Here is a 16800-nt window from a genome sequence, read left to right on the forward strand (position 1 = left end):
AAAAAAAAAAAAAAAATTAGCCAGGCGTGGTGGCACATGCCTATAATCCCAGCTACTTGGGAGACTGAGGCAGAAGAATTGTTTGAACCTGGGAGGCAGAGGTTGCAGTGAGCCGAGATTTCGCCATTGCACTCCAGCCTGGGCAAAAAAGGGTGGTACTCCGTCTCAAAAAATAAAGTAAAATAAAATAAATGAAAATAAAATCAATAAAATAAAATGCCACAATGTGGCCAGGAACGGTGCCTCATGTCTGTAATCCCAGGATTTTGGGAGGCTGAGGCAGGAGGACTGCTTGAGCCCAGGAGTTTGAGACCAACCTGGGCAATATAGCATGATCCTGTCTCTATTTAAAAAAAAGCCACAATGGGAGAGAATGTTCAGCCACATTTGCTCAATGAGCAAAGAGGTGAAAGCTTTCTGTCAAGAGCATGGATAAATTGAACTTTGACTTTGAAAACAAAACTTTGGGCTCACCTAAAATCTCTACTAAGATTTCCCTTCCCAGAACATCTCTTAGGGCTGTAGAAAAACAAGCAGACACTCCCACCCCAGCTCTTACACAACTGATTTGTCAGGGCAAAAGAGGAGATCTGCCAAACACAGGAGCCAGTCTAGGTAGGGATGTGTCCATTTAGGTTCCATGCTAAAGTAAAAAACAAAGGGAAGGACAAAGTACTCTAAAAGAAGGTCCTAGATAACATCTGTAGAAGGAAATACAGGTTGAGTATCCTTATTTGAAATATTTGAGACCAGAAGTGTCTGAATATTTTCAGATTTTGGAATATTTGCATTATAGTTACTGGTTGAGCATCCCTAATGTAAAAATCTGAAATCCTCCAATGAGCATTTCCTTTGAGTGTCATGTTGGTGTCAGATTTTGGACTTTGGATTTGGCATGCTCAACCTGCATACAACTGAGGCCCACTTCTAAGTAATCAAGATTTCAAATCATTTCCTAATCACTTTTGCCCTTGGCAATGACTATTTTAAGTGTTGTCTCTTGTAGGTGCAAAGGACTGTTAGCCAGGGAGGAGGGAGAAACAGAGGAGAGGGATGCTGTCCGTCTCCTTTCTACCATTCCAACTGAAACACCCAAAGAAAAATGTAGCAAGTTTCAAGTCCTTTTCTCTTATCTCCCACAAATCATGTGGCAAAGGATTTGAGTAATTCTCAAAAATAAGGGGGCACAATGGGGATGAGGAAGGAACATTGTTGGAACAATCCAATTTACCATGACCCTGAACATGTCCAGGGTAGACTCGTTTAGCCAAGTCAAACATAAAAACCTGCAACCTGCATTTGTGTTTTCCTTTTGAGACGGAGTCTCGCCCTGTCACCCAGGCTGGAATGCAGTGGCACGATCTTGGCTCACTGCGACCTCTGCTTCCCGGGTTCAAGTGATTCTCCTTTCTCAGCCTCCCAAGTAGCTGGGATCACAGGTGCATGCCACCACACCCGGTAATTTCCCGCCCCCCTCCCCGGAGACAGAGTCTTGCTCTGTCACCCAGGCTGGAATGCAGTGGTGCGATCATGGCTCACTGCAACCTCCGCCTCCCACGTTTAAGCAATTCTTCTGCCTCAGTCTTCTGAGTAGCTGGGATTACAGGCACGCACCACCACGCCCAGCTAATTTTTGTATTTTTAGTAGAGATGGGGTTTCACCATATTGGCCAGGCTGGTCTCGAACTCCTGACCTCGTGATCCACCCGCCTCGGCCTCCCAAAGTGCTGGGATTACAAGCGTGAGTCACGGCGCCTAGCTCTAATTTTTGTATTTTTAGTAGACAAGGCTTTGTCATATTGTCCAGGTTGGTCTCGAACTCCTATCTCAAGTGATCTGCCCGCCTCAGCCTCCCTAAGTGCTGTGATTACAAGCGTGAGCCAGCATGCCCCGCCTGTATTTGTGTTTCCTCACTTGGCATTGAAGAACTCACTAGCCCCTCCACCCATATCTGTATTCTCAATTTTTGATTCTTCCCTAGGTGTGAACAAAGGATAGAAAAACATAAAATTTAAAAAAGAAAATATACGGTTGGCTCTGTCTGGGGATTCTGCATCTGTGGATTCAACCAACCACAGAACAGAAGTATTCGGGGAAAAGGTAATAAAAATAATTAAAAAGTAACACAAATTTCAAAACCGATACTGTATACAACTATGTACATAGCACTTACATCGTATTAGGTATTAGTAATCTAGAGATGATTTAAAATTTACTGGACGATGTGTGTAGGTTATATGCAAATACTATGCCATTGTATGTAAGGGACTTAAGCTTTTATCTGTGGATTTTGGTATCCATGGGGGTCCTGGAACCTAGTATCCCTCATGGATACCAAGGAGGGTTGACTGTAACTGCAATTATCAACTTTTACATAGATGTTGGCCTTCTTATCTTTTTCCCCTCAAACTTGTAACTAAGCAAAGGCTTCTCCTTTCTTTCCCCAGCAATTAGTCAAAAGTAACTGATACTGTTTTACACTGCGCTTGCTTCTTTGCTTTAGAGTGCTTCTATTTCCTTCCACACGGGGAAGATAGAATAGGATATTTACTTAAGGGCCAATATCTCTCTTACCGATGACCCTCTCATAGCCTTGCCTATGCAGTCTCAATGAATTATTACTCAGCAATTGTGAACAGCAGCTGACCGGACTTGTCCATACAGTTACTCATAAACAAGTATGAGAAACGCCCCAATACTCCAAAACCCACTCTGATGGTGTTTGCATTGCTATGTCTACATACATAACTCATCCCTGCTATACAAGATTGGCTTACATAAAAAAAAAGTAGGCAGAGGAAATTATGAATAACGTGCCCAGAAAACCTAATGAGGAAGTCTCAAAGCTGTTGCTTCTTTAGGGGTAATCAGGTGGGCAAGTCAAGGTCCCAAGAGACAAGGAAAAAAGGGTGAGCCAGATTCTAGTACAGTCGTACACCCTACATGCTGGGTGTGTTCCCAGGCCACTGCTAGTTAAGTGTCTGGTGATACATGCACGTACCTTCACGTAAGCAAAGCTGCTATTTAGAGCCTTCTACCCTGCCAGTGACCCAGGCCTGGCCCAGAAGATGCAGTGACTATTCCTCTTTACCCCTTAAAGCCAGCATTCCAACCCAGCCTCATTGGGTTATGAACAAGGGATGGGGTAAGACAGAAGGGTTAAGTGTGGCTTCTGCACGACAGATTGCCAATATGCAGTGAGGACAGATGTGGGCAAAGAATTGGCCAGAAGGATCCCCACCACCACCCCAAATCCGCAATTCTACACTTGCTTTAAAAATGCTTCTTGGCTCACAGTTGCAGTCTTTTGAAGACATGCACAAAAAATTATTAATACAGTCTATCCCACTTCACCAACCACTCCCTGAACATCTAGAACCCATCCATTGTCCCTTTCCAAAATTCAATTACACAAAGGATCAAACACAAAACCCACAAGGCCATAAAGATCTTAGAGGCTCAGATTGCCTTCAGTGACGTTAAGTGCAGAAGTCAAAGGGGACATCTGGAAAAGATCAACATCAGGGGAAAAGTCAACCACACAACAAAGGAAGCCATACTTTATTAAACTGGAAAACAAAATATTGGGGACAAAGATTTTTTTAAAAAAGGAATGTCTGGAAGAGAGTAAAGTGCAAGTGGTCACGAAGTGGGTGGTCTGTGGTATCTCCGTATGTGCCTGAGAAATGTATGGGCACACACACCACTACTCCCACCCACATACCCTTGGACCAGAAGCCAATACAACCGTATCTTCTGAGATATATCCAGGCTTTTCCTTCTGCATTCTCTAGTTGGTTTCACCTTCGGCCCTGGACAGTCATGTTGGGTCTTTGCTGGAGAAAACTTAGGTTTTCCAACCATAGGCCTACTCCACAAAGCAGCAGTTTCAGCTCCTGAGAAGTTCCCTCCTATTTGCACTCACCAGGAAGCCAGGGGCCCTTGGTCCAAGCCCATCTCAAAGAAAAATGTCAAACCTTTCGAACTAGTTATTTTATTAAATGATATCAATACACATTTCAAAAGGATTTCATTGTTGTTGCTTCTAAAGCATGTACTTGTTTTGTTTTCACACTGAACACGTGAGAATATCAATCCAACATATCTATTTTAAATCTGAACAGGCGCCCCCGCCCATTTAAAAAAATAGTGGGGGATCTGGGGAAAGCAGTAATTTACAGCGGCTTCAAAACAGTAACAGCTGAAGCTCAATTCGGCAGGAACCGGTAACTTCAGGATTGAGAGTGAATATCCTGCAATTAGGAAGTTTATCGTATTCACATTATCTAGATAGGTTTGCTGTACCCCATATATATCACAAACATTTTATTCCTGGTATTGGAAAGTATAAAAGTCCTATTCTCTGCTCATTTTCCCCTCCCTGGAATCAAACCAAATTCTGTTTACTCTCAACTTTTGAGAGGGAAGAGGGGAGCAGGGAGAGAGCTCTCATCTAAGCTGACTGAAGAGTAAACTCTTTCAAAATACTTAAGGACCCTATTTCTGATACTGTATCACTGAACTTTAAGTGGTACTAGTGTATTCACAACCCCTACCAATTCTCTGTCTGTGATTTTACAGTGAGTACCAAGGACCTTACAACTTCTCACATTCTGCTGCCATATGAATCATGTCCTTGCCAAGACACACTATGTTATGCTTTCTTTAAAAAATATCTTGTTTATTTGTTTGAACTCAGGTTGAAATACAAAAGTCAGAGCATGGTCACAGAGTTTTAAATCACAGACACAGAAAGAATAAAACCCCTTTCTTTCATGTTATGAATACCAGAACTGTCTTTTTTGTTTCACTATATCACATATATACACATTGTCATCTTCATTAACTGATGTAAATGTAAATTTTAAGATTTCCTTAAAATTAATAGCTGACAGTCTCATACAAATCCTCACTTCCATCCTAAAACAAACATATTGAGGATTTTGTGGCTTAAAAAACAAAAAAGTACCCCACAAAAACCCAACTCCTTAAAAGCTCATCTTTGAAACTGTACAACAGTCTTCCTTTCATGTATTAACCATCATTGAACTTTTGAGGACAATTATCCTGCCCCAACGTTCAGAAAGCCACTTGCCTGACATCCCCACATTTTCTGATAGAATTAAATGGTGAGAGAGCCTTTTCAAGTAAACACTACTTTTAGCTTAAACGAGAGCAGCAGAGAGAATTCACATTCTTTTATTCTAGAATGAAAAACATCCCATTTAATTTCTGAGAAAAAAAAAACCCTATTTCAATTTTGAAAGTAAAATATAATTTCCCCACCCCCACCCCATTTTCTCTTATGCTTTTCCCTAACAAATGTCTTAGGACTCAATATAACTATACTTTCTTTTCTTTGCTACACTACATACCCCATCCTACACATAAGATCGTGGTATCATGCATTTTTGTGGGGAGAGCTACAGGGCAGAGAGGGTCGAGGAAAGAAAGAACAGCTGGCTTTAAGACCAGACAGGCATTAGGAAGATGAATGACCTGCAGCATCCTAACACAGAACACATGGCGAGTCCAAATAAATAATAGAATAAATTACACAAAAACTCCCAAATCATGATGTGCATCTGGTTTATGCTGCTCTTTCTCTGAAAAGTAAGTTCATTCTGAGAATCATTTTCTGTCACTACATTGCCCACCCTCCCCCATCTGTAATATTCCACTGGAGGAAAAAGCAACCCCATACTTCCTATCATTAGTTCTATACTAACTTGGAAGAAAATATGAAACTTGCTAGAATTCTCTGAAAAACTAAACACATACTGTTTTACTCATCTAACTGGAGATGATCAGTGTGTATGCCTTGGGGTAAGATACTAAATAAAAAAAAAAATTGGAGTAAAGCAACATTTACTTTTCAGTGTCCCTAGATATAAAGATATAAACACTCAAAGTACGATGATTGTCTATTTCCCAAGTACTAGATGTAGAAATACAAACAAATCTTTCAGTCCAGGGAGAAGGAAAGCACTTATCTCGCATGTAAAACAACTAAGGGCAGAAATGGTCTTTATTTCCTATTGGGAGCGAGAGGTGGGGGTGAGACTTGAGCCTTGAAATGGGATAGACACGTGTGTATAATATAAAGGAAAATGCTACTGAGTCTTCTCCTTTAAAATATCAAGAATAGGGGTGAATAACACAACTGAAGCAAGGGGAAAAGGAAGATAAAGACAAATATTTCTCTAATAGTTAACCTTTTTGAAAACCACCAATAAATAATCACTTACATTAGGGAAGCACCGTGGTAAAATTAATGTCTACTTCTTATATTTAAAAATGCAAGGATAATATTTCTGTTGCACCTTTGTATGAATAGTCAACTGTAGTGACTGTCTTTCTGGCCACAGCAGAAGAAAAACTGAGGGAGATAAAGAAAGTCAAAAAAGAAAAGCAAGAGGCATGAGCTTGGTGCAAGACATGTGAAACTACCTTGAAAACATTTCCTATTATCTTGTTTACAAAAACCAGGCAGGTCACGTCACACCATTAATGCTTCCTTTCCTAATTTTATATACTGTAGTCACTCCTTATTTTAACCTTGAGGCCGATTAAAAAAAGATTTTAGGAGAAGGGTAAAGAACTCAACTTCATCATGCCTTTAGAAACAAAACAAACTTGACAGGTTCAAGATCTCCCACATTTCCTCCCTTGCAACATCTCTTGGCTGTTAGCAGGACACAGATACACAGGGAAGGGAGCCGAGCTGGCTACAACACATTCTAAGCTGCAAAGAGAGGGAACAGGAATCCTTCCATTGACTACTCGATAAGCCAAGCCCAAAATAACATCCCAACATTGCACATGTGGTTATCTGTACTGATGGAAGTTTTATTTCAAATGTAATAATACTCTTCAATAGATGGGGTAAAATAAAGATTGTTTTCCTCCCCACTCCCCAACCCCCCAGCCAAATGAAGTGGCTTTGGTTGTGTTTCTTTACTTTTTTTTTTTTTCTTTTTTAATACAAACAACTTGGGGAAGGTAGATAAGTGCAATGGGAGGGAGGATTGAATTGAATAGTAAAACGTAAGCATATGTGATTTCTTACTTTGGAAGAGAGGCCCTTTGTTATAATAAAAAAAAAATCGAGAAAGAGAAAACAAATAAAAACAACAACAATAAACCAAACTCCTACTTCCAATGTTCTCTAGACTGTTCAAAATGCCTTTCCCTTGGTTTCCATCAGTACCTGGGAGGGAAGAATGGGCGTTTTGGTGCAAAGAACGGAGGGCCCCTAGCAAAAGGTGGCCTGGGTCTCTTTAAACTGTGAAACGGGTCTCTGCTGAGAAAAGGTTCCCTAGGCCGAAAGTCTGGCCGGGGACTCCGTAAGATCATACCACTCCGGCTGATGGTGTCTCTGTGTGAGGGACCCAAGGGGGGCCCACCGCTGCTGTTGCTGCCTCCCCCACCTCCTCCTCCATGGGGTGGGCCCAGGTGTTCCAGAGAATGGGAGGGTAGGGTCAGGCTCTCTCGTACACGGCTAAGGCCAGGGCCGTTGAGGTCCCGTTGGGTGGGGCCCCCGTGGTCCCTGGGTCCTGGGAGTACCCCAAAATGCTTAGCCAGGGTCCCTTGAAGGAGGGAACTGTGGTCCTTGGGAAATACTGCCACAGCCCCTGCCACTCCGTGCTCTGCCAGTGGTGGGGTTGGGAAGGGTACAACTCCAGAGTGGTCAACAGGGGGTGGAGGAGGGGGTGGAGTAGAAAAGGGGACACCACTCCCACCACTGCTGCTATGTTCCCCAGGAGGGGGAGGAGGAGGTGGGGTAGGGAAAGGAATTCCACTGTGCTCTCCGGGAGGAGGGGGTGGGGCAGCATGGGCCAGGGCTGCCTCCTTTGTGAAGGGGTTCGAAAGATCCACAGAGGGTAGATGAGTGGGTGCATCTCGAGAGAAGATACCACCATGATCCTTAGGAGGGACAGGTGGGGCAGATGATGGCCCCACTGGCTCTCTCTGGAAGGGTGTCCCATGTTCCAAGGGGGATGGGGGAAGATGATGCTCAAATGTTGAATTGAAACTGTTGGAACGAAAGCTGCCGACACTCTCCTGAAATTGGGGTGCCCGTTCCTTGTATGGTGCTGTTTTAAAGCCAGTGAGGCCTCCGCTGCCCCCACCCCCAAGGGATGCCAACTCAGAGGCACTTGAAGGGCCATTGTCAAAAGAGCTACCTGATGTGCTCAGATCAAACCAACCCACCCTTGAAGCCTCACGCCCATGTCCTCTATTTCCCTTCCCAGGAACTCGGATGGACTCTACGGTCTGGATTGGCTCCCCTGACATCCTCCTATTGGATGCATTGTGATAACCCAAGGTTTCTATAGGGGCCCCCTTTTCTTCTGTGCTATCAGGCAAGTCTAAGCAGGAGGAGGAGACGCGCGTTTCTATGCGGTAGTGCTCTTCTTGTTGCTGCTGATCAGTGGTGGTCAAGGTGGGCTGGGTGAGGTTTGGGAGACTGACACCATCACCTGGAGTGCCCTTGCTGGGGGCCTGGCCAAAATGCTTATCATCTGAGGGCTTACGTGAGGCGTTTTTAAGCATATTCTTAAATTCAATCGTCGACGTGGTGGAAATGGTGGAGGCCAGGACTTTCTCCACGCCTGATGTGGGTGGGTGACCCGTGGGAGCGGCAAGGGTGTTCTGCGGAGAGAAAAGGGAACGATGTGGGACTGGGTGAGGAGAGTCTGGGTACTGCTTCTGTGGCAAACTGAGATGCCCAGTGGTAGATTGAGACAAGCTATTGTGGTTGGAGTCAGGGGTGAAAAATGAATCATTCTTACTCGGTGATGGTGACCGGTCAGACCCAGGTTCATTCCCTCTTACGCTGAAGGCACCAAATAGACCAGGGGAAGATGAGAGACGGTCACAGTTCTCACTAGAGTCCAGGAGGGCCCTTACAGATGGAGGGAAGGCAGACTTTACCCCAAATTCTTGGGCTCTGTGGCTATAACTGGACAGAATTGGCTGGTACTCGGTGGTATCAGACAGCTTGCTTGATTTCAGGATAGATTTGGCTGGTTTCTTCTCTAGGTTCATCATGGCAGAGGGTGGAGGCCCTGAATACTCAAAATCTCTGTAATCCTCATCTTCTTGGAAAGAAGTATCTGGGTAGAACTTTTCCTGTGAAGAGTCCATCAGGGAAGATGGTCTCTCCATTCCATCTGGAGGCTGCTTATAGGGAGATTCACTGCCCAGACCAAAGGGTCGATATGTAGATACAGAATTGGAGAGCTCTCGGGGGTAGCTTTCATCTCTCCCAGGGGGTGGTGATCTTGTACTGCTGGGTGTTGAGGAACCAGGGCTAATGATCTTAGAAAGCAGGGACATAGTATCTACACTGCTGGAGGTGGGCTTGTCCATCATCTCATCCTGGGTGGGTGTCCCACTCCGTTCATCCCGTACAGGGGTTCCATCAATGTTGTCGATTGAGGTGCTAGTAGGGCCACGCTGGAAGTCTGAGGGATGACTCTCTGATGGGGCGCTGGACCCCAAACTGCTCAGGATTGGGATGTTTAAGTTTAAGCCACTGAAACCAGGATTACCTTTTAAGAAGTTGTGGATCTTCATTTCCAGGCTCGGGGAGGTGGACTCTGACTCCAGCTTTGGCTTGGAGACCTCTGAAGATTGGCACATGGTAACTTCAGTAGGTGGGGCAGCAGGGCTAGTATTGTGGGTAGCTGTAAACCCCAAAGAATTGGACGGTAGTTTAAAAGTAGTGCTTGGGAGCCCTGGGCTTTGCCCAATTGAGGCCTTGCTGGCTGAGGTTGAAGAGACTTCAGAAGTTGATGAGTTAGGAGAATAGTTGAAGCTTTTGGAAATAAAAGGTTGGGCATTGGAGGGCAGATTTCTTCCCTTTATGGTAGAGACTGTGGTGTTGGCAGGGGAGGCTGAAGTGCTCTGTGAGGCAGCTTCACTGGCTGGAACTGGGTTCCCAGTAACACTCTGAAGTAAAGATGACAGGCCTGTAGAAACAAAGATTAGAGGGGTTAAAAAGAATAACTCCCTACCATGCAATGCAAACAATGTAGGCTAATCAGATATTCTCATTCATTTTGGTGAGAACCAGATAGACAAAGTGTAAGGCCAAAAGGAATCCAGACCAAACAAGCAATGGCTAAATGTCACAGAAAATACTGGGTCTATTTATCAATAAAGAGCAAATCACTGAAATGTTTCCAGTACAGTCCAGAAATAAGCCCAACATGGCACAATAAAAGGCAACAGGAAGGGGAAATTTTAATGTCAGAATCATTCATAGTTTAAGTTAGGCAAAGCAGGAAAAGAAAGGAGGCAAAATTATTCTTCAAACAACTCTTTAAGCCAGTATTTCTTAATGTTTGATCTGTGGAAATGTTTCTCTAAATGCAAACAGATCTGTTCTACCTTTCCTGTCCAACCTTCAAACCACAGTTATCTCTAATAATATACATTGTTATTTTCAAGAGGGAGACAGGGAAATGCAAATATCAGAAATTTATCTGAACAGGAAACATCTTTTTCAAGAAGCATCTCTTGGTAGACTGTTGTTACTTTTTGGAAAACAATGCTTTCAACCATCCGTTTTGGTTGTAAAATGTATCTATAATAAACATATACCACAAAGACTTACAAAGACAGACCACCAGGGACACTGGTCCTTTCACAAGAAAACACACAATCCCCATTTTATAGCATGGAAAATCCAAGGATTATTTAGTCCAGATTGACAATGATGAAATTCAACTGTGTTCACTGGCAGTCAAAACTTTCTCAGAAGCACTGAGAAACAATTCTTCGGGGTAAAGACTGAAGTTCAATAAAGCAAACTGCTCCTGTAGAAAATTTTTTAGAAAAATATTTGACAAAAAGATAACAGAAGGTTCTATAAATTCACTTTTTTTTTTTTTTTTTTGAGACAGAGTCTTGCTCTGTCACCCAGGCTGGAGTGCAGTGGCGCAATCTTGGCTCACTGCAAGCTTCACCTCCCAGGTTCACGCCATTCTCTTGCCTCAGCCTCCCGAGTAGCTGGGACTATAGGCGCCCGCCACTACGCCTGGCTAATTTTTTGTATTTTTTTTTAAGTAGAGATGGGTTTCAATGTGTTAGCCAGGACGTTCTCAATCTCCTGACCTCGTGATCCGCCTGCATCGGCCTCCCAAAGTGCTGGGACTACAGGTGTGAGCCACCACGCCCGGCCTTCAATCATATTTTTTAAAAATTTACCCAATTTCTTATCACAAATGAAAACTTTTGGCTGGGCATAGTGGCTCATGCCTGTAATCCTAGCATTCTGGGCGGCAGAGGCAGGAGGATGGCTTGAGGCCAGGAGTTTGAGACCAGCCTGGGCAACATAGTGAGAATCTGTCTCTAAAAATATTTTAAAAATCAGCTGGGCATCATGGCACATGCCTGTAGTCCTAGCTACTCAGGAGGATGAGGCTGGAGGATCACTTGTGCCCAGTTCAAGGTTACAGTAAACTATGACTGTGCCACTGCACTCCAGCCTGGGGGACAAAATGAGTCTCTGTATTTAAAAATAAATTTAAAAAATTTTAATATACATTTCACCCAAATTTACAGCTTTTAGTTACTGAATACACTAAAATTTTTCCTTAGTAATTATATGATTAAAGAAAATACTTCATGTGATACTTCAATTAATGTTTCCTCAAAATTTCAATTTTAACCCATTTTCTAACAGAGTTAAGGTCTAAAGAATTTCAAGTCCCCTCCATCCTTGTAACATTTTAAAGTCATTTCTAAATAATGTTGTATGGTCTTTATTGTTATCTAATATTCAACAATATCCAAAAAACTGAAATAATGTTTAGTTATGATCCCCCTGAAGAAAAAATAAAAATCCATGTTTCATTCCAAAGAGTTCCCTAGCCACATAATTAATCCCTCCTAATAGTTTCCTTTTTTTTTTTCTTTTTTCTTTTTTTAAGAGACAGGCTCTTGCTCTGTCACCCAGGCTGGAGTAGAGTGGTGTGATCATAGCTCACTGTAACCTCAACCTCTTGGGCTCAAAAGATTTTCCTGTCTTAGCCTCCCAAGTAGCTGGGACCAAAGGTGTGTGTCACTACGCCTAGCTAACTTTTTTATTATTGGTAGAGATAAGGTCTCACTATGTTGCCCAGGCTGGTCTCAAAATCTTGGGCTCAAGTGATTGTCCCACTTCAGCCTCCCAAAGTGCTAAGATTACAGGCATGAGCCACCATGCCCAGCCTGATTTAATTCTTAGTAATCATTGTTCTCACAAAACCCAGAAGTCCTCAAACACTAGAATGTGATATACGATAATGTAATATGATTTTTAGAAGATATTTCAGCATATTTTTCAGATATTTTGGGATAACTTCTTCAAAAGAACATCTTTTTCAGATAGATATACTACTCAAATTTCTGTTAATAGATAAAATTGTCTCTCACCACTAAATATTACTTTTCTCCAATTCTCCAATCCTTTTTTTTTTTTTAATTATTTTTAAAAAGTCTTATAGAGATGAGGGTTTTGCTATATTGACCAGGCTGGTCTCAAACTCATGGCCTCAAGTGATTCTCCCATCGTGGCCTCCCAAAGTGTTAGGATTACAGGCATGAGCCACTGTGCCCAGCCAAAAGTTTTCTCTTTAATCATAACAAGTCATACTCTGCTCCTTTGCCCACTGAAGTCTCTCTTTTTTTTTGAAATGGAGTTTTGCTCTTCTTGCCCAGGCCGGCTCGCTGCAACCTCTGCCTTCTGGGTTCAAGCGATTCTCCTGCCTCAGCCTCCCAAGTAATTGGGGTTACAGGCGCAAGCCACCACGCCCAGCTAATTTTTTGTATTTTGTTTTTTTTTTGAAAGACAGGTTTACCCAGTTGGCCAGGTTGGTCTTGAACTCCTGACCTCAGGTGATCCACCCCTCCCCAAAGTGCTGGAATTACAGGCATGACCCACCACACTGGGCCTGAAGTCTCTCTCTTTTGTGTTGTAAATCCGTCAATATCTAGGGCTGTGGATGACACAATCAGAACAAAGTTCTGGGATTTCGTTAACAGTCTTTGAGGAAATACATCTATTTAAGTTGCTAGATACAATCCTTTTAAAAGTCAAAGAGAATTCTACATTCCATAAGGAACCGAGTTCTGTTCAAATTTTGTCTCATCAGAAAATCCACATAGGCCAGGCGCGGTGGTGCACACCTGTAATCCCAGCACTTCGGAAGGTTGCAGTGAGCCGAGATCACACCACTGCACTCCAGCCTGGGCAAGAGAGCAAGCCCCTGTCTCAAAAACAAACAAACAAACAAATAAATAAAAAGGGAGAAAGCATGAACATGTCAAACTCTCAAATTGTCCCTGATATTAGTAGTACAACATGTGCTGCAGTCATCATCAATTCTTTATTGCTGATGCCAATAGATAGGGGCTGTGGATTATTAATAATACTTAGTTCTGTGTAACAAAATTCTTCTGTATCTCAAGACAAAGCTCACTATAATATGCTTGAATGATCCACTTACATAACAGTTTAGGAAACTGTTTTACACCATTCCTTTCATAGAGAGCAGGGTTTCTCAACCTCAGCACTAGACACTTTGGGCTAGATAATTCTTTATTGTTGGGGGCTGTCTCACACATTGTAGGATATTTAGGAGCATCCTCCTAAAGGCATCCTCCTAAGTAGCAGCCCTACCATTACCCCAGTTGAGACAACTAAAAGGTCTCCATATATTGCCAAGTGTCCTCCCTGGAGGCCTTTGGTTGAGACTACTGATACGGAGTAAATCACTACACTGAATATACCGTCCTGGTATTTGTAATTCATTTTGTAATTATATTATGGTACTTTAAAAAGGGTTTCGTTGGTATCTGGAGTGTAAGAGAGTAGAGAGTAGGAAAGATTTATGAAAAAAGTTTAGAAACAGGCAGTGTCATGCACAAAACATAATTAGTACAGTTAAACAGAAAGGGTCAAATGAGAGAGATTATAGGTAGTTGAAAACAAAAATACTACATCTAAGACTCTAGTGATCCTCCTGCCTTAGCCCCCTGAGTAGCTGGAACTACAGGCATGCACCACTATGCCCAGCTTATTATTATTATTATTTTTGAGACAGAGTTGTTCTTTCGCCCAGGCTGGAGTGCAGTGGCATGATCTCTGCTCACTGTAACCTCCGCCTCCCGGGTTTACACTATTCTCCTGCCTCAGCCTCCCAAGTAGCTGGGACTACAGGTGCCCACAACCACACCCATCTAATTTTTTGTATTTTTAGTAGAGTCAGGGTTTCACTGTGTTAGCCAGGATGGTCTTGATCTCCTGACCTCGTCATCTGCCCACCTCGGCCTCCCAAAGTGCTGGGATTACAGACATGAGCCACTGCGCCTGGCGCTAATGTTTAATTCTGTTGTAGAGACGGGGTTTCACTATGTTCCCGAAGCGTCATAAAAAATTTTTTTTTTTTTGGGAGACTGAGTCTTTCTCTGTCGCCCATGCTGGAGTGCAGTGTTGTGATCCCGGCTCACTGTAATCTCAGCACACTACACGTGTGCGTCACCACACCCGGCTAATTTTCATATTTTCAGTAGAGATGGCATTTCACCATGTTGGCCAGGCTGGTCTTGAACTGCTGACCTTAGGCGAGGAGCCTCCCAAAGTGTTGTGATTACAGGTGTGAGCGACCGCGCCTGGCCAAATTTTTTGATAATAGATGGACCTTTCCTATTGTCTTTAGCTTTGGTTAACATTAAAATTAATAAAACTCAACATATATAAACCTGTATTAAAAGCTGGGACTAATGCAGCCCCTAGGGTGTCATGGTGTAGGTGAAATAATACTGAACTCCAGTCAAGAAATCTGGCTTTCAGTCTCGGTTCATATTGAATAGAAAGGTATGTGACCATAAGCAGGTCTTACCACCTTACTGAGCCTAGTTTCTTTACCTGAAAAGTAAGGGATTAGACTAGATAATACTTAGTCTCTTTCAGCTTTGACATTTTATAATTCTTCAGATGTTAGCTCATAGATGATACATATAAAAATAATAGGATGGGCGCAGTGGCCATGCCTGTAATCCTAGCACTTTGGGAGGCTGAGGTGGGCAGACTGCCTGAGGTCAGGAGTTCGAGGCCAGCCTGGCCCAACATAGTGAAAGCCCGTCTCTACTAAAAATACAAAAATTAGCTAGATGTGGTGGCGGGTGCCTGTAATCCTAGCTATTTGGGAGGCTGAGGTTGCAGTGAGCCGAGAGTGGGCCATTGCTTTCCAGCATAGGCGACAAGAGTGAAATTTCGTCTCAAAAAAAAACAAAAAACAAAAAACAAAAAACAAAACAAAAAAAAGAAGAATGACCACCAGGCATGGTGGCTCACGCCTATAATCCCAGCACTTTGGGATGCTGGGGTGGGTAGATCACTTGAGGTCAGGAGTTGGAGACCAGCCTGGCCAACATGGAGAAACCCCATCTCTACTAAAAATATAAAAATTAGCCAGGCATGGTGGTGCAGGCCTGTAATCCCAGCTGCTAGGGACGCTGAGGCAGGAGAATCACTTGAACCAGGAGGTGAAGGTTGCAGTGAGCCGAGATCGCTCCACTGCACACCAGCTGGGTAACAGAGTGAGACTCCATCTCAAAAATAAAAAATAATTAAAAAAATAAATAAATAAAAATAATAATGAATTAACTGTGTTATACATTTTATGGCTCTGGATTCCTCAGAAATGGAATCCAGGATTAATTTAAGCCAGAGACAAACATTCACAATTCGAGTCCCTCTGGCACATGTTAGTTACCTTGCAGTGCAGGGGCTGACTGTGTCTGGGTTTTGGAAAGTGCAGACAGAATGCTCTCTGGGGTGATCTCCACCTTGGAGAGGATATTTGCCAGAGAGTTGTGAGATGTTGTCGTGGCAGGTGCAGGTGTTTTCAGGCCACTGGTGAGATTGCTGGGGCTGGTGGGAGTTCCTGGAGAAGGTCTTGATGCAGGACTGACCCCTGGTGGCAGAAAGATGAACTCAAGAAAATGCAATTCAAAATGACTTCAATTCCCGATACTTTCCACTCACTTCAATGAGTTTGATATAATTAACAGGAATTCTTCTGTGGTTGATCCACAAATGGTACATCATAACATGACATGTACAAAAAAAAAAAAAAAAATCTGAAAAGATTATCTCCTTTTACTTGGAACACCATTAAAACAAACAAGTATCGGCCGGGCGAGGTGGCTCACACTTGTAATCTCAGCACTTTGGGAAGCCAAGGCAGTTGGATCACCTGAGGTCAGGAGTTCGAGACCAGCCTGACCAACATGGGGAAACCTCATCTCTACTAAAAATAAAAAATTAGCCGGTGTGGTGGCAGGCGCCTATAATCCCAGCTACTTGGAAGGCTGAGGCAGGAGGTGAACCCAGGAGGTGGAGGTTGTGGTGAGACAAGAGTTGAGACAGAGTGAGACTCCGTCTCAAAAAAACAAGTATTAAGTGACTTGCATAGTTTTGAGAGCCCCAATATTTCTTACTTATTTTTAAAAAATAGAAACAGGGTCTTGCTATGTTGCCCAGCATGGTCTTGAACTCTTGACCTCAAGTGATCCTCCCACCTTGGCTTTCCAAAGTGCTGGCAATTACAGGCATGTGCCGCCACACCTGGACAATATTTCTTTTTTCTCCACCAAATGGCACCTACAGCTTAGAGCACTGTAGGTGCTCAATAAATACTGCTGGCTGACTGGACGCTGAGAGCCACTACAGTTGTATAACTCAGTCACTGCATAATTTTATGTGACTGGTAAATTATGTGCTTTTTTTTTTTTTTTTTTTTT

The 16800-nt window shown here is 43.0% G+C and overlaps 1 protein-coding gene across 3 annotated transcripts in view; it reads right to left on the reverse strand.

Annotated features, from left to right (window-relative positions):
• Positions 1–3983: 3983 nt before the first annotated feature.
• The window catches only part of RPRD2 (regulation of nuclear pre-mRNA domain containing 2), a 127728-nt gene continuing 114911 nt past the window's right edge, over positions 3984–16800 (reverse strand). For 2 of the 3 annotated variants that reach the window (XM_011973619.1, XM_011973618.1), the window contains 2 exons: positions 15771–15971; positions 3984–9977 (listed from right to left, as the gene is read on the reverse strand). In XM_011973619.1, the coding sequence (XP_011829009.1) occupies positions 7204–9977; positions 15771–15971 (2975 nt within the window). In that variant the 3' untranslated portion in view covers positions 3984–7203. The remainder of the gene's footprint in view (positions 9978–15770; positions 15972–16800) is intronic. The other variant, XM_011973620.1, reaches the window with a different exon arrangement.

The sequence above is a fragment of the Mandrillus leucophaeus genome, unplaced genomic scaffold (assembly GCF_000951045.1).
Source record: "Mandrillus leucophaeus isolate KB7577 unplaced genomic scaffold, Mleu.le_1.0 Scaffold139, whole genome shotgun sequence".
Taxonomy (NCBI): Eukaryota; Metazoa; Chordata; class Mammalia; order Primates; family Cercopithecidae; genus Mandrillus; species Mandrillus leucophaeus.